Source organism: Natrix helvetica (genome assembly GCF_964273705.1).
Source record: "Natrix helvetica genome assembly, chromosome: 1".
Taxonomy (NCBI): domain Eukaryota; kingdom Metazoa; phylum Chordata; class Lepidosauria; order Squamata; family Natricidae; genus Natrix; species Natrix helvetica.
In genome coordinates this window covers 61,497,778-61,525,095 of record NC_138548.1, presented here as the reverse complement: position 1 = coordinate 61,525,095, position 27,318 = coordinate 61,497,778, and the positions used below count along the sequence as shown (strand labels likewise).

Here is a 27,318-nt window from a genome sequence, read left to right as displayed (position 1 = left end):
GACCAGGTGGGCATGGCTAACTTGGAAAATGTGGTGAAACTCACTTAACGATGCTCTTGCTTAGCAACCAAAATTTTGGGCTCAATTGTGGTCATAAGTTCTTTTTCTTTCTTTCTTTCATCTCTCTCTCCCACTTTCTTTTTTTCTTTTTCTTTTTCTCTCTCTCTCTGGCTCTTTCTCTCTCTCTCCCTCTCTGTCTCCCTCTGTCATTTTCTCTGGGTGTCTATCTGTCTGTCTCTCTCTCTGTATCTCTGTCTCTCTCTCCTCCTTCCCCCATCTCTGTCACTCTGTGTGTGTGTGTCTGTCTGTCTCTCACTCACTCTGTGTGTGTGTGTGTGTGTGTGTGTGTCTGTCTCTGTCTCTCCCTCTGTCTCTCTCCCCTCCCTTCCTCTCTCTCTGTCACTCTGTGTATGTGGGTGTGTCTGTCTCTCACTCATTCACTTAATCACTCACTCTGTGTGTGTCTCTCTATCTTTCTCTCCCTCCCTCCCCCTCTCTGTCTCTGTGTGTGTGTGTGTGTGTGTGTGTCTGTCAGTCTCTCTGATTCCCTCCCTCACTCCCTCTCTCTGTCTGTCTGTCTGTCTCACACACACACACTGTGGTCACCTTGTTGACTGTTCCAATCACATTTGAAACACTCAACAACTGGCTTGCATTTATGGTATTTTGCAGCATTCTGCAGTCATAGGACCAAAATATATGCTTTTAACCATATATTTTGGTCCTATGACTGCAGAATGCTGCAAAATACCATAAATGCAGGCCAGTTGTTGAGTGTTTCAAATGTGATTGGAACACTCAACAAGGTGACCACAGTGTGTGTGTGTGTGTGTGAGTGAGACAGAGAGAGAGAGAGAGAGAGGAACAGAGAGGGAGTGAGAGAGGGAATCAGAGAGAGACTGACAGAGTCTGACAGAATCAGAGAGGTACTTTTAACTACCTGGCAGTGGCGTTTTTCCTTGGGGGGCTCCTCAGAACATCCTAAGACTTCGGAGGGAAGCCTCCAGCCCGGAGCAGGAGCAAAGCCCCTTTTCCAACTGGCCTTTCCTCGCTTGGAGGGCTTTGGAGGGAAGCTTCTGCATAAGCCCGGCCGAGTGACAACAAGTTCCCACCGTTACGAAGCCTCGGAGGCTGTAATTTTCTGAGCTGTGCGGGCCCGCCTGTTTTCCACGGCGTGGAGCAGCAGCGAGGTTTGTGTGGCCGGCAATCACTCCAAATGCCATCCGGGAAGACGAGGAACGTGAGGGGGGACCGTTGACGGCCTCCGCAATCATCGCTCGCCTCGCAGAGCCTCGCTGCTGCTCCACGCCGTGGAAAACAGGCGCGCGCGCACAGCTCAGAAAATTACAGCCTCCGAGACTTCGTAACGGCGGGAACTTGTTGTCACTCGGCCGGGCTTATGCAGAAGCTTCCCTCCGAAGCGTTCTGAGCCTCGGAGGCTGTAATTTTCTGAGCTGTGTGCGCGCGCCTGTTTTCCACGGCGTGGAGCAGCAGCGAGGCTCTGCGAGGCGAGCGATGATTGTGGAGGCCGTCAACGGTCCCCCCTCGCGTTCCTCGTCTTCCCGGATGGCATCCTGAGTCATTGCCGGCCTCGCAGAGCCTCGCTGCTGCTCCACGCCGTGGAAAACAGGCGCGCGCGCACAGCTCAGAAAATTACAGCCTCCGAGACTTCGTAACGGCGGGAACTTGTTGTCACTCGGCCGGGCTTATGCAGAAGCTTCCCTCCGAAGCGTTCTGAGCCTCGGAGGCTGTAATTTTCTGAGCTGTGCGCGCGAGCCTGTTTTCCACGGCGTGGAGCAGCAGCGAGGCTCTGCGAGGCGAGCGATGATTGTGGAGGCCGTCAACGGTCCCCCCTCGCGTTCCTCGTCTTCCCGGATGGCATCCTGAGTCATTGCCGGCCTCGCAGAGCCTCGCTGCTGCTCCACGCCGTGGAAAACAGGCGCGCGCGCACAGCTCAGAAAATTACAGCCTCCGAGACTTCGTAACGGCGGGAACTTGTTGTCACTCGGCCGGGCTTATGCAGAAGCTTCCCTCCGAAGCGTTCTGAGCCTCGGAGGCTGTAATTTTCTGAGCTGTGCGCGCGCGCCTGTTTTCCACGGCGTGGAGCAGCAGCGAGGCTCTGCGAGGCGAGCGATGATTGTGGAGGCCGTCAACGGTCCCCCCTCGCGTTCCTCGTCTTCCCGGATGGCATCCTGAGTCATTGCCGGCCTCGCAGAGCCTCGCTGCTGCTCCACGCCGTGGAAAACAGGCGCGCGTGCACAGCTCAGAAAATTACAGCCTCCGAGACTTCGTAACGGCGGGAACTTGTTGTCACTCGGCCGGGCTTATGCAGAAGCTTCCCTCCGAAGCGTTCTGAGCCTCGGAGGCTGTAATTTTCTGAGCTGTGCGCGCGAGCCTGTTTTCCACGGCGTGGAGCAGCAGCGAGGCTCTGCGAGGCGAGCGATGATTGTGGAGGCCGTCAACGGTCCCCCCTCGCGTTCCTCGTCTTCCCGGATGGCATCCTGAGTCATTGCCGGCCTCGCAGAGCCTCGCTGCTGCTCCACGCCGTGGAAAACAGGCGCGCGCGCACAGCTCAGAAAATTACAGCCTCCGAGACTTCGTAACGGCGGGAACTTGTTGTCACTCGGCCGGGCTTATGCAGAAGCTTCCCTCCGAAGCGTTCTGAGCCTCGGAGGCTGTAATTTTCTGAGCTGTGCGCGCGCGCCTGTTTTCCACGGCGTGGAGCAGCAGCGAGGCTCTGCGAGGCGAGCGATGATTGCGGAGGCCGTCAACGGTCCCCCCTCGCGTTCCTCGTCTTCCCGGATGGCATCCTGAGTCATTGCCGGCCTCGCAGAGCCTCGCTGCTGCTCCACGCCGTGGAAAACAGGCGCGCGCGCACAGCTCAGAAAATTACAGCCTCCGAGACTTCGTAACGGCGGGAACTTGTTGTCACTCGGCCGGGCTTATGCAGAAGCTTCCCTCCGAAGCGTTCTGAGCCTCGGAGGCTGTAATTTTCTGAGCTGTGCGCGCGCGCCTGTTTTCCACGGCGTGGAGCAGCAGCGAGGCTCTGCGAGGCGAGCGATGATTGCGGAGGCCGTCAACGGTCCCCCCTCGCGTTCCTTGTCTTCCCAGATGGCATCCTGAGTCATTGCCGGCCTCGCAGAGCCTCGCTGCTGCTCCACGCCGTGGAAAACAGGCGCGCGCGCACAGCTCAGAAAATTACAGCCTCCGAGACTTCGTAACGGCGGGAACTTGTTGTCACTCACCCGGGCTTCTGCAGAAGCTTCCCTCCGAAGCCCTCCAAGCGAGGAAAGGCCAGTTGGGAAACGGGCCAGAAGACAAGGAACAGCAGTGGCGGCGGGGAGTCAGCCCCGATGCAAAAAAAACGCCAAGGGGGCGGGGCCGGAAATTACTTCCGGGTTCATTCTTCAACCGGTTCGCACGATCCGGTGCGATCCGGTAGAAACCCACCACTGATGCTACTTTGAGGATCATGTTTTCCTCCATATGGTCAAATAATCAAAGGGAAACCAGATAGCATATGGTCCCACTCAATCCATTGGAAAGAGAAGTCTTCAGGCATTCACCTGAATGTACTGTAGTTAGCAAACTTGTCAAATCTAAAGCCAGAATGTGCAGTCATATTCTGAAGAGGCCTGTGTCTTGTTTTGTTTGGATTTTGCTCCCTATTGCTCCATCACCAGCACTTCAAAAAATGTCCACATTTAAGCCCAGAAGAATTTGAAATTCAGTTATCTAGCCCAGAAGAGTGGAACCCCCTGGAACTTTCACATCTATTTTATTTGTTTGCTTAAGTTTATAAATTGAACCATCTGCTTACCAAGATACTCTGAGAAGAGTGCAGTAAAAAAAATACACATTAACATTTATCTATAAAGCCAAGAGAATTAAAAAAAACATAAAATAGGAAATAGGAGAATGGCATAAAAATTAAACTAGAGCTAATTGATCTGAATTTTATTTCAATAAGGTTTTCTTTTTTTTAATCACATCATAACAGAGCTTGAAAAACTAGAGATCATTGAGGCTGTTTGGCTGTGTATAATTATGTAACCAATGTTAGACATCCCCATAATGTTCATAATTCTAGAAGAGAAGAAGCAGAAACATTGCCTTATTACATTGGAACACATCTGCTATCAGTCTTAAATACAGCAAGTCTTTAGCTATGTTTGCAACCTCTGAGAGAGGCGAGAAGAGATGCTGGCATAGATCAGAGGGTATTTTTCCTCTCAGAAGTTGCTTCACAGTGAGTTGTATGACAAAGCAGATGCACTGCGGGAAAGCAAGGAGGCTGCATTAGACTAACTCACTATGTGCACTTTGGGATCAATGCTAAAACTCTGGTACATTAATAGAAATGTCTTAAAATATGTTTCTACCAGCAAAACAACATATATCTGAACTGACTCTCTACTAAGGTTCTTGGTGATATGCTGAGCTTGAATTGAAGTAAACAAAAGTCGGTATCTGTACAAACCTGGAACAGCTCTCTGAAATGTGGAGGCCTTCGATAAAAGGTGATGTCCATAACTGGTAACAGGAAAATAAAGGAGAGCATATGATTGTACATTTGGATTAGTAACTGTTTCCTCTGGGAAAATCTTTGCAAATTGGATTTGTAAAGGTATTATGAAACCCTAGGTATAGTATAGCACATGGGTTGTCAACCTGGTCCCTACCGCCCACTAGTGGGCGTTTTGGGATTCCAGGTGGGCGGTGGGGATTTCGGAGGTTAAAACCTCCTTTTGAACTAACGCGCACGAGAATGCATGCGTTAGGGATTTCGGAGGTTAAAACCTCCTTTTGTGCGAGTGGGCAGGCGAGCGCAAGCACGTGCACAAGCAAACATATGGGAAGAGGAAGGGGAGGAAACTTCTCCAGTCGCGCCTGGGAAACAGTGAGTGAGGTGAATCACGTGGTTGCTCAGATCACACAGGCGCAGCCCGAGAAGACATTTCTGAGAAGAGAAACTTCTCCGGTCAGGCTGTGCCCGTGTGATCTGAGCAACCATGTGATTCACCTCACTCACTGTTTCCCTGGCGATGGGATGGTGCTTGCCTGTGCTTCACCAGCTCAGGCGCGACCGGAGAAGTTTCCTCAGTGAAGCTCCTGAAAGGGACGCAGGCTCAGCCTGCCAGGCTGCCACCGCTCCACTGAAGACATTTCTGAGAAGAGAAACTTCTCCGGTCGCGCCTGAGCTGGTGAAGTGCTAGAAGGGGGGGGGGGGGGAAGGAGCAGAAAAGACAAAAAGGAGAATGAAAGGGAGAAAGAGGAGGTGGGGGATAGTGGGATCCTTGCTGCTTTCTGAGCTTGGGGGAGGGGGGGAAGGAGCAGAAAAGACAAAAAGGAGAAAGAAAGGGAGAAAGAGGAGGTGGGGGGATAGTGGGATCCTTGCTGCTTTCTGAGCTTGCGGGGGGAGGAGCAGAAAAGACAAAAAGGAGAATGAAAGGGAGAAAGAGGAGGTGGGGATAGTGCGATCCTTGCTGCTTTCTGAGCTTGAGGGGGGCGGGGGGAAGGAGCAGAAAAGACAAAAAGGAGAAAAAAAGGGAGAAAGAGGAGGTGGGGGATAGTGGGATCCTTGCTGCTTTCTGAGCTTGGTGGTTTTCTTACAGACATTTCATTACCAAACTAGGTAACATCATCACTGCTAGAAGGGAGTGGGGTTGTGGGGAAAGGAGGAGGAGGAGAAGTCGAAGGACAAAACTGGTGGGCGGTAAGGAAATTTTTCCATCAAGAAAGATCCATTAGTGGGCGGTAGGTAGAAAAAGGTTGACTACCACTGGTATAGCACTTCCCTCTTTTTTGCTCATACATAGTTATAGCAGAGGTGGTATTCAGTAGGTTTTGACCACTTCTGGAGAACTGGTAGCAAAAACTTTGAGTAGTTCGGAGAACCAGTAAATGCCACCTGTGTCTGGCCCAGTGAAGTGCGGTGAAGGTTATGGCAGGGTAGGCTGGTGACGTCATCAGGAAGGCGGGGAATGGGACCACGTGTGCAGCACACGTGGTCCCATTCTCCGCCTTCCTGAGTGAACATTAATAATAATAATAATAATAATAATAATAATAATAATAATAATAATAATAATAATAATAATAATAATAATAATATTTAATGCTTCTAGACTGCCCCCTCTCCCAAAAGGGACTCGGGGCGGTGTACAGTTCATACAAAATACAAAATACAAAATATACCAAGATACAATAAAATTAAATATGTACAGTTGGCAATTGACATGGAGGAGGTTAAAAGCAGTTAAAAGTACTGTACAAAGCAGATATAAAATAAATTCAAAACCCCTAAAAACAAATACAGTAAATAAAAAAAAACCTAAAATAACCAGATATAATACACTTGCCAGGAGGGACAGTTGAATTATGCCAGGCCTGCTAATCGGAACAGGTGGGTCTTCAGTTTTTGCCGGAAGGAGCGGAGGTCAGAAGTGGTTCTAATGTCGGGGGGGGAGGTCATTCCAGAGGGTTGGGCCCATCACAGAGAAGGCCCTACTCCTCGGTGTCGCCCGCTGGCATTGCCTAGTGGACGGCACCAGGAGAAGTCCCTCCCTGTGTGAGCGTATTGGCCGCAGGGGACCGCGGAGTGCACTGATCCGCGTAGCATTGCTTCCTCCACCGGCGCCAGTCCCTCCCCCCAACTCCTTCAAGGTCTCCCACCAACCCAAAGCCCGATCCCCAGCTCCCTCGGGCAAGGCTTGAGCGGGGTGAATGGGAAAGCAACGAAAGGGGCTGCGCTTTCACCCCGCTCAAGCCTTGCCGCCTGCAGTGACCACCAGCCTCTAAGGCGCGCCAAAGCCTCCTTCGTCCCCCCCAGCGTGCGCCCTTTTTATTTCCTGCGACACCCCCCATTTCGGGAAAGCTTTCCCCATTGCCTGGGGGGTGGGGGGGCAGCTCCTCTCCCCCCACTCCCTCCGTCCCTGCCTCTCTCCTCAGCCCCAAAGCTCCGTCTGCGCAACTCACTTCCAAGGCAGTGGCTGGAGAGGCACGCAAGAATGGCGAGCGGTTTCCCACCAAAGCGGCGTTGTGCGCGCAAGAAGGAAAAGTCCGCGGCGAAGCCCTTGTCGCCCGAAGATCTTGTTTGCACTTCCGCCCCTTTTTCCTCGCTCCATCGCGCTCCGGCTCTGGAAGGGCCGGTGAGGTTGGCTCCAGCCGAGAGCGACAGGGAGGAGAGGAGGGGGTAGCTGCGGGCTACCTTCCGGCCCTGGCGTGCGCGCCTCGCTCTTGTCGGAGCCTCGGCCGCCCGCAGCTTCGACTGAGAACCGCAACTCCGCCCGCCTCGCCAAACCAATTTCAAAATCATTGTTTATTCCAAATGCGCACGAAAAGCATGCGCGATCAGTGGAAAAGAGCGCTAGGTAGCTGGAAAAGACAGCTGGGTAGATACGTGTTTGCGTGCCTTTGTCCTCCGGCAGCACCGACATTTCTGCCTCCGCCCTCCACAGCTCCTGGGCGCGCTCGCTCTTTTGTCCAGCCGGACTGCCTCGGCGCCATTCTGGCTACCTCCGTCCTATGTTCCCTCTAAGCTGCGTGGGTGCGCGGATGCGCAGGTGGCAACAAAACACAGCGCAGCAGTTTCCAACTGCCATGCAGGGATCTTTAGCATGATGGACAAGCTGCAGGCGGCTAGGAGGCTTCTATCAGCTGGGCCAGGATATTATAGTGCCTGGACACACCCAGAGGAAGGCGGGCCTTTGGCCAACAGAAATGTGGCCGCCTAGGGTTATGATTGGGCTCCCTCCGCCGGCGCGTGGCTGATTGACAGGGAGGCCGTTCCCCCCCTCCTGGATCAAAGTTATTGAGGGGGGGAGCAGCGGCAACAGCAAACTCTCTGCGGGACGTGCGGAGGATGCTTCTGTCGCAGTTTGTCAGCTAAGTCCCCATGGCTGGGCTCCCTGCTGTTGGCTCCACTTCCGAGATGCGGGTGTGTGGGAGGCGCTCGCCACGCAAGCAAATGGAAGCCCACGCCAGGTGGGCACATGTCTGAATCCAGCCTCTACGTTCAGAGCATTGGGGCTCGAGGTTTTTTTCGCAGGAAGGGGGAGTCGAGCTGGTGCTCCGTGGATTTTATTTGATTTTATTGCTCGAAAAGAAAAAGAAAACAGAGGCTTCTTGGTCCGCCTAGACCAGAAACTCAAAATCCAGAAAATTAACCTTGTTTAGGAAAGTTTTGCGCTGATGGAAAAATAGTGTTTTCCAGTGAAAGTTTTTCCTACTTTTCCTTGTTTGCTTTTTTGGCCTCTATTCCTTCCCCTCTTTTCTTTCTTCCTTTTTTCTTTCTTTCCTTCCTTCTTCCTTCCTTTCTTCTTTCTCTTTCTCTCTCTTTCTTTTTTCTGCCTTTTTTCTTATCCTCCCTCCCTCCTCTCCCCTTTCTTTTTCTCTTTCTCCTCTTCCCTTTTTTGTCTCTCTGTCTGTCTGTGTGTGTGTGTGTGTGTGTCTCCCTTCCTTCCTTCCTCCCCCTCCCTCCTCTCCCCTCTTTGTTTGTTTCTTTATGTGCCCCAATTGCTAATCTACATCAATTGGTAATTTATTCATAACTTGCTAATATCACTGCAGACTATTGGATAGTAAGGAGGAAAGTATAAAGCATATAAAGTAATTCATAGTATGGAAAATGTGGATAGAGGGAAGTTTTGATCCTTTTCCCATAGAAAGTCATCCATTGAACTTGAATACAAGTAGTCCTCAACTTGCAACAGTTCACTTAATGACTAAAGTCACATCAGCACTGAAAAAAGTGTCTTACGGCTGTTCTTCACACTTATAATCATTGCAGCATCCCCATGGCCACATGATCAAAATTTGGATCTTTGGCAACTGCCTCATATTGATGATGGTTGCAGTGTCCTGGGGTCACCTTTTGCAACCTTCTGCCAAGCAAAGTCAGTAGGAAAGTCAGATTGACTTAACAACCAGGTTACTGATTTAATCGCAGTGATTCACTTAACTGTATGTAGCAAGAAAGGTTGTAAAATGGGGCAAAACTCACTTAACAAATGTCTCACTTAGCAATAGAAACTTTGGGCTCAATTAGGGTCGTAGATTGAGGACTACCTATATAGGGAGATTTCTTTACTTAATGTATATTTACATGGTAGAATTGAGTTTCAAATAACACTGATTTCATTGTCGGGTGACATCTATGAAAAAAATTCAGATGCTCAGGCATGAAAATGTGCTGCTCAAACACTATACTTTTCCGCTCACACTGAAAAAAAATTAGAGGGAACATTGCCTCCGTCCGGGTGCACGCGGGAGCTGCGGAGGGCGGAGGACAAAGGCACGCAAACACGCATCTACCCAGCTGCCTTTTCCAGCTCTTTTCCACACGTTGTGTGCGCAAGAAGGAAAAGTCTGCGGCGAAGCCCTTGTCGCCCCGAGCTCTTGTTTGCACTTCCGCCCCTTTTTCTTCGCTCCTCCCCGCTCCGGCTCTGGAAGGGCCGGCGAGGCTGGCTCCAGCCGAGAGCGACAGGGAGGAGAGGAGGAAGAGCTCATGTGGGCGAAAGGAAGCGCTTTACTCAGCGGGGTGTGGGCGGGAGGAGGAGAGAATGCCTGAATATTCTCTCCTCTCCCTGGACACCCGACTAAAACGCTTTCTTTCGCCCGCGGAAGAGCTCAGACAGGTGAAAGGAAGCGCTTTACTCAGCGGGGTGTGGGCGAGAGGAGGAGAGAATGCCTGAATATTCTCTCCTCTCCCTGGACACCCAACTAAAACGCTTTCTTTCGCCCGCGGAAGAGCTCATGCGGGCGAAAGGAAGCGCTTTACTCAGCGGGGTGTGGGCGAGAGGAGGAGAGAATGCCTGAATATTCTCTCCTCTCCCCGGACACCCGACTAAAATGCTTTTTTTCGCCCGCGGAAGAGCTCAGATGGGCGAAAGGAAACGCTTTACTCAGCGGGGTGTGGGCGAGAGGAGGAGAGAATGCCTGAATATTCTCTCCTCTCCCCTGACACCCCACTGACTAAAGCACTTTCTTTCCTTCGCGGCAGAGCTCAGAGCTTTAGAGGCTTTTTTAAACAGGCAGTCATTCACGGTGAGCTAGGTAACCTCACTTCAGCACTCGCCTTTTCTCGTTTACATTTTTTTTCTTTTTCATGATTGACAGTGGTGAGGCTCTGCCTCCCCTGCCTCCCCTGACTGTATGTCACTGGTCTGGCCCCATCCCATCTATTCTCTGCCTCCCGAGTCCCAGCTGATTGGGAGGAAATAGGGATTTTGCAGTAACCTTCTCCTGGAGTGGGGAGGGAATGGAGATTTTACAGTATCCTTCCCCTGCCCTGCCCAGCAAGCCACACCCACCAAGCCACTTCCACAGCATCAGTAGTAAACTTTTTGAATCCCACCACTAAGTTATAGTTATTATTTTTGTCAACATTTCTCAGACTCCCATTTCACTATGCAATTTAGCATTTGTAACCAATATCCTTATATTTTCCTTACCCTTTGCTATATAGCCTAAAGCTGAATGCTGTCCTAGGGAATATGTGAGGCTGCTTAAAGCCACTGTATGTGCGTAAATATATGGTAATTTTTTTCTCCTCCCATAGGCTAATCTATAAAATAGTTGGAAAACCTTAGCCAGCAGTTGACCTTTGGAGATTAAAGCAGGGGTAACTAAGGAAAGTATCTGTGGACAGATAATCCTTTTTGAAGGATGCATATACTGGAGGGGAGAGATTACAAATGATAATGTGCAAGGAGAAACAAATGTGTTAGCTTCACGTATTTGTATTCTTTTTCTTTTACAGTATACAATAAGTACATTGTTTTGATGATGTATTTAGCAGTCAACCCACTTCTGCTCTCATTCTTTGGTTTAACCAAGAGTAATATTAATCTGATGTCAAATTATTGTGAACAAGCATCTTTTTAATCAAACATTTGTGTTTAGCCTATATTTATAAATATAGTAACAGTAACAGTGAAAGAGTTGGAGGGCATCTTGGAGATCATCTAGCCCAATCCCCTGCCCTTGCAGGAGACCTATACTATTTCTGATGGATGGCTGTCCAGTCTCTTCTTAAAAACCTCCAGTGCTGAGGCATCTACAATTTCCGAAGGCTGTTTGTTTCATTGGTTAGTTGTTCTCACTGTTAGGAATTTTCTCCTTAGTTCTAGGTTGCTTCTTTCCTTGGTTAGTTTCCATCCATTGTTTCTTGTCCTGCTTACAGGTGCTTTGGTAAATAAGTTGTCCCCCACTTCCTTGTGGCAGCTCTTTAAGTATTGTAAGACTGCTATCAAGTCATCCCTGATCCTTCGCTTCATTTTTATTGCTCTTCTCCGAACTCTTTTCAAAGTCTCAACAACTTTTTTATATTGGGATGACCAAAACTGGATGCAGTATTCTAAATGTGGTTTTACCAAGGCTGCTTTATCAAGCAAATCTTGAAAGTGATGAATCTTTTTGTTAAGATAGTTTTTAATTGTACAGTTGACAAGTAGGGTGATATTTTCAGATTACCAGAGAGAGTAGATAATCATTTCCAGAGACGCATGGATGCATCAATAAAGGTTTGGAATGCAGTTCCAGAAACTGATATACATTGTTTGCTTATCCGTTCCAGCAGGAATCTATAATAATTAAACAAATAGTTTAGGGTGAAGAGTGTCTTTCAAGTTTTTTTCTGTCAGAAAAAGTCTTTCTGTAGCATGTGGGGAAGAGCAAATGGGGGAGAACAATTCATACTTTTAAAATGACATAGACATTTTGTTATAATAAATTGCTGGTTGCCTCCTAAGAGAAATAACTACTTTATCACAACACAACATCTGAATGGTATTACAACATTTTAATTTATGGTAATGATAGTCCAAGACATTCAGCTACCTGGGATAAAGATAATTTCACTATTCAAAAGCTATTCTTTGGGTGCTTAGCAAACTGTAAACATTTATACCTGCATAGAGAAGAGAACTTACAGTCTGATGTTGGCTGTGGCCCTTTCTCTTCCCAATCTCTATCAACCAGTGAAAGCTGTTAATTTAAGCAGTGGCTGCTTTCCATATTATCTGGAATCATTTTTATTAGGGTGGTAAATCAGGGAGAGTACATATCCACTTCAAGCCTCTCAGATGAATATATAGTGTTTCTTAAGCTTGGGAACTTTATGATGTGTGGACTTCAACTCTGGAATTCCCCAGCCAGCATGGATGGGCGGGGGGAGCGAGTGAGGTGGCTGGGGCAGGCGTTCCGGTACTGTCCCCCCTGGTGGAACTGGTTCTAAAAGATATGGTAGATTTGATGAATCTCTTCTACCGAACCGGTTAGAACCGGGAGCAAACCACCCCTACGCCACATGTAAAACTTACTGTTATCTGTTCACAACAATGTGAAATAATGGCTGCCAGTTCTTTAGCTGATATTGGCCTTGATATGCCTTGAGTGAAGAAGAAAAAGAAGAGGAGGAGGAGTTACATAGTCAGTTAGATGTTTAGAATGGATTTTGTATTTTTATTCACCCATGGAGTCCTTCCTAAAGTCCTGGGATAGGTAGGTGTTATTGTTTGAGAGTGTTCAAGGTATCATCACAGGATGTAAACTATTTCTAATAAAGCTGCATTTTGCTGATGGTGACTTTGTCAATGTCAATGGTGATCAAGTTGCATTCCAAGTGTTTTGGGATTTGCGCCCAAGGCATCTATTACTATTGGTACTAGCTTTGCTTTCTGTCACCACAGTTGTTTTACTTTGATTTGCAGGTCTTTGTATTTTGTGATTTTCTCCAGTTCTTTCTCTTCTCTTCTGCTGTCACTGGGCACTGCCACGTTCACTATCCAGACTTTTTTTGTCTTTCTCATCAATAATTGTTAACTCTGCAGTGTTACATAATCCCATAACCTGCTCATTTCAACTATTTTTTCCACCCAAGTTTCCACTAACTTTTCATTATTGGCAAATGATAGTTTTTACAGATTTTCCAGGGAATCATTTCAGCAACTGGATAATATTTTTGTTTGTAATCAGTTTGTGTAATCTTATTGCAGAAGTATCTTATCAAATCTTACTGAGTATGTGATCTAGATTTTTTTTACTTCTTTGCACAATCTGCATTCTGAATCATTTGATGATTTTTCAGTTCTAGCTTTGATTGCCATTAGTTCAAATAGTTTGCTCTTGAGCTGCCAAAATCAAGTCTTCACTTTCTTTTATTATGATTGTAAGCAGATTTAGCATTTTTATCCACCTATCAAGTCCTTCCCAAGGACTTGAGATAAGCAGATATTACTGATAGATGGTGTTAAATGTACCGTTGCAAGATGTTCTGAGTAAACCTTTATTATATTAATATAGTACTGAACCCTTTTTTGCAGGAAACAAGAAGGAGAACACAGCCACTGACTACAAAGAACGTCCATATTCAAGCTGGAAGAGTATTAGCCTTTATATATACTTTAATATATTATTTTATATAAAGTATAATATAAACTACAGCAAGGGAAGCAAAGGAGAAGGAAACATTTCAGAATGTAGATATAGTAAAGATGCCCAACCAATGCCACTGGAAGTTTCTGTTCCTATGCCCTGAAAAAATAAATTAATCATTGAGAAGTGACCCTCAAGTTCTTAACTCAGAAAATAGGATTATTGGGTGTTCTATACATCTGAATATTTAAAAATTAAATTACTAGTAATATTAATAAAAGTATTTTTAATTCAAGAGTTGAATTTGTATGTTAATGTTATTTGAACCCCAGTATGAAAGAAAATTTTCAAATTATATAATTGCTTTAGGGGTTTCAGTCAAAACAACTAATTCAGAATAAATAACCTGGTTTAAGCCTTCTGTGTCTTGCAAATAAAGCGTATGATCATGCACTTTCTCTGAAAACTGCAGGAAAAAATGTCTGTTTCACCCACAAGCAGTTATCTATGGCTATGCAAAAGACTGATGATTCCACTGCAATTGTATCACAGCACCATCTAGTGCTTCTAGAATAAAATAAAATAAAGTATTTCCTGTAAGCTTTTGCTAAATGCAATACTTAATTTTATTTATGTATAATACATTTGCATCATACAATATCCCCAGTGAGAATAGAATAGAATAGAATAGATTCTGTCCATACCACAAACATTTTTAAAAATGTATTCTGGCAAACTGGTAGCCCAGGTTATGCACTGAACTTTTTTGACTAAATTAAATGTGGATGGCTTCATCTTTATCTGTCACTATGTGCTATTTGCTTTTTTGACCACAAACATGGATTCATTATAATAGTTTCCCCTCCTTTTTTAAAAAAATTCAAAACCAAATTGATTTTGATCTTGATCTTCCTGGATGTGGTGTTTGGGTAGAACAAGATGAGGTTCTCATAACTGGCCCCAATTTGTCACCATTCTCAGATTTGATTGTGATTCTTTGGTATATGCAATCTAAAAGTTGAGAATTTTGATGAAAATATGTGGATTATTTTATTACCACAGATGGGATATTATAATTCCACGACTAGAGACAGGAAGAAAGAGTAAATGAACCCAGAAAGAAATGAAATAGAGGTTAAATACACATATTGATAATTACGTTCTTGATGGTGGTCATTGAAAAGCGGTTGTTAGATGTAATGCATAGATTTTGTGTTGATATTTTTAAAATCTTACTTTAATTTATCATTTTCAAGTTATAAAATCTATGAAATTTAAATTAAATTAAGCTGGTATCTAGGAATATAAAATACACAGAAAAAAATCAGTAAACATTTTTAACTTGCAGATAAAAACATATATCACCAATGATGTTACTTATAATTAATTTGCAGTACTACAGTTTTATAAGCCTGAAGCTGCTTATAAATGTATAGCCAGCCTGAAACATTTGCTAAACAATATATTTTCCCCTATACAAACACTCCTTCCAGTACATGAGGCAACAGTTCAGCACAGCAAGCCTGTTTTGTACTGCCATACATAAACATATTCATGATGTTCCACATGTTGTTGATCTGAAATTTTGGAGTATCTTTATAATTAAAGAAGGAGGTATGGGGCCTCCACTGCTAATCTGATTAGTTCCCTATGTTCTTCTTGGTGAGATTATTGATATGCGTAGTGTGATAAGAAACTGGCTTCAGTTTAATTCTTTTGAAAAAGGTTGAACTCTCAATGAATTTTAATTATACAATACAATACAATACAATACAATACAATACAATACAATAGCAGAGTTAGAAGGGACCTTGGAGGTCTTCTAGTCCAACCCCCTGCCTAGGCAGGAAACCCTATACCGTTTCAGACAAATGGCTATCCAACATCTTCTTAAAAACTTCCAGTGTTGGGGCATTCACAACTTCTGGAGGCAAGCTGTTCCACTGATTAATTGTTCTGTCAGGAAATTTCCCCTCAGTTTTAAGTTGCTTCTCTCCTTGATTAGTTTCCACCCATTGCTTCTTGTTCTACCCTCAGGTGCCTTGGAGAATAGTTTGACTCCCTCTTCTTTGTGGCAACCTCTGAGATATTGGAACACTGCTATCATGTCTCCCCTAGCCCTTCTTTCTCTTAAGCTAAACATACCCAGTTCCTGCAACCGTTCTTCATATGTTTTAGTCTCCAGTCCCCTAATCATCTTTGTTGCTCTTCTCTGCACTCTTTCTAGAGTCTCCACATCTTTTTTACATCGTGGCAACCAGAACTGAATGCAGTATTCCAAGTGTGGCCTTACCAAGGCATTATAAAGTGGTATTAACACTTCACGTGCTCTTGATTCTATCCCTCTGTTGATGCAGCCTAGGACTGTGTTGGCTTTTTTGGCAGCTGCTGCACACTGCTGGCTCATATTTAAATGGTTGTCCACTAGGATTCCAAGATCCTTTTCACAGTTACTACTACTGAGCAAGGTACCACCTATACTGTACCTGTGCATTTTCTTTTTCTTGTCTAAATGTAGAACCTTACTCTTTTCACCACTGAATTTCATTTTATTAGATAGTGCCCAATGTTCAAGTTTGTCAAGATCCTTCTGTATCTTAAGCCTATCTTCTGGAGTGTTGGCTATTCCTGCCAGCTTGGTGTCATCTGCAAATTTGATGAGTTCCCCATTTATTCCCTCATCCAAATCATTGATGAAGATGTTGAATTCCATGGTTATATCAGAAAACAAATCTAACTAATAGGGCTGCACAGAGATGACATGGTTCTTCTCCATCAGAGGAGGAGTCATAATTATCCTTGATGATGCGCACACTTGCATTAAGCAAACTAAGCTTGTACAAAGGCAAATGCAAGACACACTGAACAGTATGCAACAGCTTCCTAGCAGACACAATTCTAGTTATCAGGTGGACTAGTATTCACGTGGTTGTACTTATACTTTATTCTCCATGTACAGCAGCTTAATTCTTCACTTGCAGGCCTGCATGATCCTGCCCCGCCTGTTCCAGTAGTTTCCATTTCATTGCACTCCTACTTGTCTGGATGGCACAGCTGAATAATAAGATAAAGGTCCACAAATATGGAATGTAACAGCTGTTTTTATATAGCTCATTCAGAGTGATGTAACTCCATTGCTTAGATATGAAAGGAATGTAACCATCATCCTTTCAAAGATGGATGGTGAGGCTGAGGAACTAGCTGAGCCAGTCTCCCCACTATTTTTTGCAGGAAATTGCACACTTAAAAAAATCACTTGATTAAATCCTTAAGGGTAAAAGCTAATCTGTCTGACTGTTTAATCTCTCAGAAGGGTGGGGGTGGGGGGGATGAAAATTCAATGTGATACTTTATTGAAGCAGACTTACTGAATTTACTTTGTGCTTTTCTGAAAGATGAAGAAAATGGTTTAGTTCAAAACGTTGGTTCTACTTAATCAATTATATTATACAACTAAAATGTCAGCTGAGATGTGAGAGTGATAGCTTATCTGAGCTCAGAATGCATAATATTAGTCTTGAAATCCATAGATGAAACTTCTACAGTGGTATGTTTTTCATGAACCTTTCTTTCCAAAAAAATAAACAACACTATAAGAATTTTGATTAAGTAAGTTCAAAATACTAGATTTAATAGTTTTCATTTTTCCCCTTCCCCATCCTCCACCTCCAAATTGTTGGTTTTCCTTCCTTCAAGGAAATAAGGATGTATTACAATGAATTTTGCTTTGTTGATATAAAATATCCACAGGGTAGTTTGGCATTTCTCCTCTAATGAAGCAGCAAGAACATCTGAGCTGAAAAATATATCAGCATTTTATTCTCAGTTCACCACTATTATATAGTACTGAAAAAGCTAGCAGCTCTCAGTGGGAATTTAGTATTTTTCTGGTATTGTGAGTCACTGCATAAGGGAAGCAAACGTTTCCAACCTTCTGATCTTGGTGCTCTGAAATTTTTTTTTATCTCAGAGCTTTCAAAACTTCTCCAGCTTTGCTTTAAAATCCAGATAATGTTTGCTCACAAATCCCAAAGATTGCAGAAGGCACTTGCTTTTCAGTGTTTCGATTTGTCATATAAATCCTGTAACTGTTTACTTAGAACTATGTTCCCCACAGTTCAGCCCCGCTTATTACTAAGCCAGACTGCATAAATTTGCAGACATATCAAGACATAATTGCTTTCTCCAGAAATAAATCCAAATTTGAAACTTTATTATCGGCTTTGTACTGTAACCAAGTGACCGATTTATATTAGATTCCTTTTTGCCATCTTAGTGCACGGCTAACATTCTTCTGGAATGCATGTCAGTGACTAAAATAACCCAACTAATTTCAAGTGGCAAGTGGCCGGTGAGTCAGAGATCTTTATGACAGCGAAAACATTCTAGTGTTATAGTAGCTCAGAAACTGCTGTGCAAAGAAACAGCTAGGTTTAATCTCAGGAATAATGTTGCGCTCATCGATTTTTTTAAAGGTTATACTTTAAATTTGTTTTTCTTACAAATCAAAAGCAATTGCCTGACAATTGAAAATGGATCCAATGGTGATTTGCTGGGATTTTACATTGGCATGTTTCCTGAATCGCTAACTCAAATTAACTGCTTTGGCCAAGAAGAAGAAGAAGGGGGGTTATTAATCTTCTGCTAAATAGATGAATGAAAATTCTCCTTTCAAAACAATTAAGGTAGGATACCTTGTAGTGGGAAATAATTAACAAAGCATAGGTTCTGGAAACAGATCTGTGAACCTTAGTTTTTAAAGTATAACCTTTGCAGATGCTGTTTGGTACGGTAGCTTTTTCAAGGGAATCGTATTTCATGTCTATGAACTTCCCTTTAGCTCTTCGTTCCTTTGCATGCTGTAATTTCTGTCAACAATACTTGACGTTGAAATAATTACTGTATTACAGGGTGTTTAAGGAATTAGTACATTAGACTATCTTGTTAAAGACAAGTTCCAACTTCCCTTTCTTTCTGTTTTAACAGCCAATATATCAAGTTTCCGAGGTAACTGGTTGACATTATCATGATCTTAATAATTTGTGTGATTAAGTATATTTGAAGGGTTGCCATAGCACCCTTTAAAAAAATTCTGGGTAGGTTTTCAAGTTTCTAAGCTTTTGATCTAAAGAGTCATTCTTCTGTGATTAATATCAGTGAAAAATAATACTTGTGTTTTAGCAAGATTTTAACAGTGTTGCTTGGCTATTTATAATTCAAAGTACGATTAAAAATAGTGCTGTTATATACAACTGCATTGTCTTGGCTGTAAAGTTTGGCCTAAAAATGTAGTGAATCATTTTTATTTTATCTTAACAAATTCCTAATAAAACATTGTGGGTATAATTTATTGCAATTATGTTATTAGTGTGTCTACTATATTATCCAAAGTTTACAGAAGTCAATTAGTAGATATCAATTATTTAGTTCAATAATGATCCATCAATGTCCATTTCTATAGTAAGCAGATGTGTTATTATAACATTTGCACATTTGTGTCTTGTAATAATATAACATAATATAACTCTTCTTAATTCATACACACACACACACACACACACACACACACACACACAGCTAGGACTTGCATTATTACGTTTTCACCAGTCTTTTCAAATCTAATTGTAGATTACCCATATAATTTATTAAAGTATATACGTACTCCCTGATTCCCATCAGTCTGGGCAGTTCCAGTGGTAGAATTTCACTTGACATAAGAAGATTCCATAGTCATAGACTCCTGCCTGGAATTCTTAGACATTTGGATTTTCCATGAGTTATTATTTATGTTTTAAATAACCACGGGATTAATGATATTCTTATAATTAATTTAATTTTTATCTTGGGATCTGATAAAGGAAGAAAATTCTGTCTATGACAGTAGCTTAGATGGGAAGGAATGTATTTGATCAGCTTTAAATGGAAGTGATACAAATGATGAAAATGAAAGAATATATGAGACAGTATAGGAAAGAGGAATATTGTCTGCTGACTTTTGAAAATATTTTTCCAGGAGAACTAAATCTTCCGATTAATAATGCAATGCATATTAAGTTTTTCTACCTGGCTTAGGAAACTCTTAGGAAAGACTCATCTAATGAAGATCTTACCAGAAATGCTTATTTATTTAGCTGTCAAGATGAATCATTTTTGCATGGCATGTCTATGACTACAAGTAATCCTTCAGTTATGATCACAATTGAGTCTAAAATTTCCATTGCTGAGCAGGGCAGTTGTTAAGTGAGTTGAGACCCATTTTACAATATTTTTTCCACAATTGCTATGCAAATCACTACAGTTGATAAATGAATCATGCGCAGTGGTAGGTTTCACATTTTGTTACCACTGGTTCCCAATGCATGCGCCCAGCTTTCCGTGCATACACCCGGCTTCAAAAACGTGCCAAAACAGGACGGCATAGACCCAGGGCGGGTGGGCAAGCCCACCTACGATTTCCGCTACCAGTTCAGGTGAACTGGTCCAAATTGGCTGAATACCACCTCTAATCATGTGGTTGTTAAGCAATTGTGGCTTCCCTCATTGACTTTGGTTGTCAGAAACTTATTGGGAAGGTTACAAAGGGTAATCATATGAACCCAGGACAGTGCAACTGTCATAAATACATGCTAGTTGCCAAGCACCCAAATTTTGATCATGTGACTATGGGGCTGCTGCAACAGTCGTAAGTGTGAAAACCAGCCATAAGTCATTTCCCCCCCCCCCCCCAGTGCTGTTGTAATTTCAAATGTTCACTAAACAAATGGTCGTAAGCCGAAGACTACTTTTACAGCTAGTACAGAAAGAGGAATACATTTATTTTACTTTAGTTTCAGAACCTGATATGAAACAAAAATGTGGATTCGGTTGGGGGAGGGGGGGAATCCAAACAAAAGGCATTACCAGACATCTCACATTTGAAATTGCAGTGACTGTGGAATTTTAAAATAATCAGTTTTAGATGAAGCATATTTCCCCCCCTCTTTCTTAGAAACCCTGCAGGATAATATTCACTGAGTTATTAATAACTCAGCTTGATTAAAATTCTTCTTTCCCCACAGAGTTAAATTCAGATTGCCCATGGTCTCTCTCTCTCTCTCTCTCTCTCTCTCTCTCTCTCTCTCTCTCTCTCTCTCACACACACACACACACACACACACCCCTTGACTAGTATGCCATTTTGTTACTTGGGTTTTTATTTTCTGTTTGTTACTTGAACCCTCATTATTTCAAGGCCATAGTTGTCTCACCCGGAAATATCTTTCATTTCATCAACTTGGCACATTTCCTCTAGGGGCAGCTGACACAGAATGAATTCCTGTCTAGTTCTGTTGGATTTAGTAGTAAAGAAGTCTTAGAAGAGCCTGCTTGCCAGAACTGCATGTACAATGGCTGTTCTTTCAAAACAATAATATATCAACTAAGATATAAACAAACATTTGTAAAATTTGTAATTTTTGTGCTCTTATGATCATGCCCAGTGTAGAGAAAAATAACTCATCCTACTTTTATCAACACTGTTTATACTTTTGTAAACCTCAATCGCCTCTTTGCACCTCATTTCTAAAAAAAAAAAAAAAGATAATGTGCCATCAAGTTGTTGTTGATTCTTAGTGACACATAGATTGTTCTCCATGGTGATCTGTTTCTAACCTGGTCTTTCAGGTCTTCCAACAGGCATTTAACACTGATATCACTAAGCACTACCCACTTGCAGCTGGTTGTCCTTTTCTTCATTTACTTTCCATCTTTCTAGACTAAAAAGCTTCTTTCTTCAATCTTTCCCCATAGGGAAACTGTTGCAGTACAATCATCTTAATTGTACTGCTCTGAATCTTTTCTATCTCCAATATGTCCTTTTTGAGTTGAACTGCACATACACTTCCAGATTCAATCAGGTTATTATTTATATAAGATAATATATAAGATAATATATATCCTACTGGTTCGGAACAGTTCGGCCAAATAGGTAACTTGGCGGCCTGGGTCACTGGAACCGGCAGCGACCCAGGCCTGCCATGCCCCCAAACTGGTTCTCTCAGCAGCACCATAGGAGCCGCCATTTTGTTTTTGGCTTCTGCACGTGCACAGAAGCATTTTTTTAGTACTGCGCATCAAGCACGCAAAGTGTGCATGCATGGGTGGCGCGTCCCTGAGTGAACCGGCAGTAGCAGCAGCCAGAACCCATCCTTGGAATATATGATATTGGCATCATAGGTAGATAGATAGATGAGAATATAAGAGAATATATGATTTTGGCATCTTATTTTCAGTAGCACTTCCCATTATTTTTAACATATGAATTTGTCTTTTTTACAGTGGATGCATACTTTGTCAACACCTTCATTTAATTATGTACATTTGCTCCAAGATCTCTTTCTATTTTTGGATCATCATAACTTTGATGACACCATTTAATGTTACTATTACTATTGCAAAGAGATCAAAGATGCAGCGAGGAACGATACCTAGGTCCCGGTAGTGCAAAATGCTCATCCAAAGAATAGCAAATAATAGAAGGAACAGATTAGTGACATCTACTAATCCAAGCATAATATGCTGAGATCCATCAGAGATGTTGCTGCTCTTACCTTGTTCTTGTTATCCTGTTATTGTTAGTAATCTGAAGTTTTGGTAGGTGATTGGCTGCACATATATATTGCTGCAGAGGCTCATTTCATTATTTTTATACCTCAAGGACATATAGTATCTTATTCTGGTAAAAAAACATGCTTATTTCCCCAATTTCAATGGAATGGCACTAGATCTGTAAAGCAACATTAATTCCGTCAGAAATCAGGTGATCTTAAACAAAGAGCAAGAAGGACAACCAACAGCAATCCTACATGATGTTTCCAAGTTCACCTTGAAATTTCTCTTCCTTGAAACAATTATCATTTTAAATGAAATTAATTATGGCAAACATGCTTTAAAATCTGTTTTGTATGTAAGCATGTCTTATGAAATGCGTAAATCTTTATTTTTTTGCAGGAGATGTAAAGATTAGGAACATAAAGCCATACATTTATTTGCAGCATTCTTATTCTGTAATTATGAAGTCCTGGAAGTTTTTATATTCTGTTAGATTTTATATGCTGTATATTGTTGCACTGTAATAACTCCAGAAAAAACAACTCCATCATCACTTAGTTTTTTTTTTAAATGTGATTTAAAAAATAGACCTGAGTAAATATTATAAATCCATATTTTTATTTCTGAGAATAGACATTTAAATTCACTAGAACTAATTTTGAGGTAAAACTTTGTCAGTGTTCAAGCTTTTGTTGCAAAAGTATTTATATACTACAGTTTTTTTGAAGTTGGCACAGGGTTTGTGTGATAGATAGTAGCAACTGTAAATTATTGGTTCAGCTGTTACGTAGACTAGGTTGTGGATACTTGGTATAATAGAAAAGGCAGGCTTTGATGTGTTGAGAAATTCCATAGCTCTAAGTCAGGGGTGTCCAAACTTGGCAACTTTAAGACTTGTGGACTTCAACTCCCAGAATTCCCCAGCCAGCAGAGCTGGCTGGGGAATTCTGGGAGTTGAAGTCCACAAGTCTTAAAGTTGCCAAGTTTGGACACCCCTGCTCTAAGTGGTTCTGTATAAACTACAACTCAAAATCAAATCCATACATTTGCAAACTTGTGCTTTATAAATTATGTTTTAAAAAAACAAAATATTTTTTTTTTTACTCAGGCAACTGGTATAAAGTGGACATAATTTTTAGCAAAGAAAGTGTTTTTGGGTCCTGGGATTACTATCTGTGATGGATTTTGAACCAAAAATAACAACATGGACACCGAATTTCTACTAATGATTGATGGCTAGGTTTCTTAAACCACATATTTTAATTACAAAAATCGAAGGCTAATCAGAATCAGTAATGTGATTTGTTCAGTTTTCTTTTTGTACTCTGTGTACCACATGAGGATTTACATATTATTTAGAGAGGGCTGTAAAGCACTATGAAGCAGTATATAAGTCTAAGTGCTATTGCTATTTACTTGAAATCCTAATTCTGATTGTCTAAGCTTCAGTCTTGAAGATTTAATGCATAATAGCAGTAAGAATTGTATGTCTTGACTAATCTATCTTCCTAAATGTTTAATACTTTCTGATCATCCTTCCATTGTTGTTTATTTGCAAAGATCCCATGCCTGCTTTGTCTGACATGCTGTCATGATCTATGCCATCCTTATCTACTCTGCAGAAACCTAATGTCCTTCACCTGCAGCGGGTTGGAAGCAAACCCACATTGTTTTCTTTATATTATGTTTCATGACTTTATGCATGAACTAAAACAACCAAAACCAAGACTAAATTAACTAAGTGGTAGTGCCATGTATGAATCTATTCAGACAACAAATTTCCCTTTTCTACAGTTAGGATTATGTAAGCTGCATTGCCTTTTGAAAAGAACAACTGAAACAGGTTTGAAGAAAGGAAATCAGCAATTAGGATTAAGAAGGAAAGTGTTCAAGAGACGAACACGAGCTTTTGAATACTAAACACCATCTGTAATCCTGGCCCATCTTTCTGGGGATCTGCAGATAGTAAGCAGATTCCTGCTGCTCATACAAATCCAGGTTATATAAAAAATCAGGACACATAAGTCAATCACAATATATCCTATTAATTTTTCTCAAGTAATATTTTATTGTAGTTAGGAATGTTCAAAGGTCATGTGCAGTGGTAGGATTCAATTTTTTTTACTACTGGTTCTGTGGGTGTGGCATGGGTGGTCATGTAACTGAGTGGTAATGGCCAACTCAACATCACTCATGGCCATGGCCACTCAGTAACATAACACCCCCCCCAAGCCAGAACCCAGTAGGAAAAATAAATGAATTTCTACCTATCTACCTATTTGCTGCCCAGGCCCTGCTTTCCCTTTGCCAGTCCCCTTTCCACTCCTTCAATGCAATCTAAAAACACTTCATCCTGTCATTGTTCATGAATTACTTAGATATCTTGACAGTACATGTTCCTCAGCATTATCATTCTAGTTACTGTAATTATGCTATCTTGATATTATTATTAGCTGTTTTGTTTGTTACAGAGCTCAAGCTCAGTAGACAACCTTTAGCATTGGATGTCACAAAATTAGAGTTGGAAGTAATCAAAATAAGTTTATATCAGCATCATGTTAGCTTTCTTATATATGCTGTTTTTTCTAAGATTACCAATTTGGGGGGGGGGGAGCCAATAGTGTTATTTACTAAAGGATTATAATTATATTTACAATAGCAGCTTTCACTGCTATTACCGTGTTTTCCCGAAAATAAAACAGGGTCTTATTTTCTTTTGACCCCAGAAATAAGCACTTGGCCTTATTTTCGGCAAGGTCTTATTATTTTTGAGTTGCAGGAGGCGGCGAGTGTGGTCACCTCATGGCTGCTGCTGTGTTGCAATATTTTCAGGGACAGCTTATTTCCAGGGGACGGCTTATTTTAGCCCATGTGTTCAAAAGCCCTATTGGTCTTATTTTGGGGGAGACAGGGTAAAATCAATCAGTTCTCATTAACATAACAACCTATGTACACCTTTTAAAAGAGACGGTATACTATTTCCAGGTTTTTAGAACAGATCACAGTATTTAAACCATAGTGTGCTTAGATCTTGATATATCAAGTTGCTAGTTATTCTCACCATAACAATCTACTGAAAAGTGCAAAAGATACCAATTTTCCTGAAGTTCATAAAATATCAAAAATGAGCTTTTGATTTCATGTGCATATTAAGTCACTCTGTGTGTGTGTGCGCGCGCACGCGCTTGTGGGCACAATCTTTATGCCTTTTATATAATGAATGAATGACGAACTAATGAAATTTGGAATAGTTGTGGGTAATATTTTCTTTTTTCTCTTGTCACAGGACGTATGTGAAGATATCTCTGATCATGTTGAACAAATCCATGCTCTTCTAGAGACTGAATTTTCCCTGAAACTTCTGTCTTACTCAGTCAATGTAATTGTTGACATCCACACAGTACAGTTTCTTTGGCATCAGCTTCGAGTTTCTGTCCTGGTTCTGAGAGAGAGAATTCTTCAGGGATTGCAAGATGCCAATGGAAATTACACGAGGCAAACTGATATTTTGCAAGCTTTTACAGAAGAAACAAAAGAGGTATGACAAGTCACTATAAGAAATTCCTTTTTGAATTCTAAATCCTAGAATTGTTTGCCTACTTTACCCTCATTAAAGCAAGTAAATCAATTTGCAGCAGAATCTGTTGGGTTTAGGCCAGATGAGGTAACTCCAGTATCAGTCTGCTTTAGTAAAGAAAAAAAATGACACTATAGTCCTTCCTTCAGAGTGACTGATCCAGCTGAAATGAAATGTATTTTCTTTGAGGTGGCTGTTTCAGAGATAACTGTAGAGCTAAAAGCAAAAAGCTATTGTAACCTTAAGCTGTAAAGATAGCTAAGTGCACTGCTTATTCCCTACGATTAACACAGAGGTAGATACATCAATCATAATGATTCCCTTAATGGAAGCGTACAGGTTCACATTAACAATACTGTTAAGGGAATGTATTAACCCACAAGTAATATTTTCCCCATGATTACACAAATATCCACACATTCATTATAGGCAAGATTTTCTTGAAACTTGAACAACCTCTGTCATAAATCTCATTTAAATTGTAATTTATTCAAAAGTGAAATATCTTTCACATACATTGTTGCATACCAGTCCTATGGATAGACTTTACTTTGGAGTGTTTAGATTCTGCCCTATTTCACTGCTACCATAAACTTTTTTTCACCAAAAAGCAAGTTTTGAGCTATTCCTGGGGACAGCTGAAAAATCATAACATCAGTGTATAGACAGCTGGAATCACATTGTCATGTAAGAATTCTATACATCTGGTCCTTTAATTTAAAATACTTTTATTCTTTCTGTCAGCATATACACATCAGCTCTTGTAGGACCCCATGCTCTTTTGAAGACTTGCACTGACTTAGACAGACACAGACAGACACACACACAAACACACACAGAGTCCTTTTTTTCCTCGGCCAGTTTATGTCAGTATGTTTTCAAAATAATAGCCCTATCAAGAACATGGGGAAAAGGACAAACATTTTGATGACAGCTTGAAAAGGGATATATAATAGACCTTGAAAAAATGCAGATAAGGTCAACCAAAATAATAACTCAATTAATAATAATTAAGAATAATAATAATAATAATAATAATAATAATAATAATAATAATAATAATAATAATAATAATAATAATAATAATATCTTCTCTATGAGGAAAGGCTGTAACGTTCAGGTCTCTTTAACTTGGAAAAAAAGTCAGTTCAAGAGGAACATAGATTGAGGTGTATAAAATAAGAAAGAATGAAATTCTCTCTCTGTCTGGAAGCACTAGGGTGAAATGGTCCAACTACTGATTGGGTGAAGATTTAAAACAGATAAAAGGAAGCACATCTTCACATAAAGCACAATCAATTTGCAGAATTAATTTCCCCTTGATATGATGATAGCTGCTAATTTGGATATATGTACAAAAGTCAGATTTATCTAAGGCTATTTGATGTGAAGACTTTATACTTCTTCCAGACTGGGGAACAACTACAGAAGATAGGTACCTCATTTTTCTGCTAATAAGCACCCAGTTTCATTTGGTTGGCCATTTTGGTTTATTATTATTAAATTAAGGTTTATTAAATTTATAGACCGCCCCCTCTCCCCGTAGGGACTCGGGGAGAGGGGGCGGTCTATTTTGAGAGACAATACAGGATTAAAGTGGACCTTAGCCTAACATATCATAGCTTCTTATGTTCTTAATTCTTGGAATTATATGTGAACCGATGAGTTCTTACTTTCTTGAGCACACAATGCTTATCTAACTGATCACTACAAATTACAAACATTGAATCATATTGAAATGGACATTGCCTTCTAAGCTGTTCCATCAAAGACCT

At 41.8% G+C, this 27,318-nt stretch overlaps 1 protein-coding gene across 5 annotated transcripts in view; it reads left to right on the top strand.

Moving 5' to 3' along the window:
* Positions 1-27,318, top strand: part of AKAP6 (A-kinase anchoring protein 6) — a 294,028-nt gene that overhangs the window by 52,829 nt on the left and 213,881 nt on the right. For 4 of the 5 annotated variants that reach the window (XM_081971195.1, XM_081971196.1, XM_081971193.1 and 1 more), the window contains one exon: positions 25,253-25,504. In XM_081971195.1, the coding sequence (XP_081827321.1) occupies positions 25,253-25,504 (252 nt within the window). Of the gene's footprint in view, positions 1-17,966; positions 18,063-25,252; positions 25,505-27,318 lie in introns of those variants that run through there. The other variant, XM_081971197.1, reaches the window with a different exon arrangement.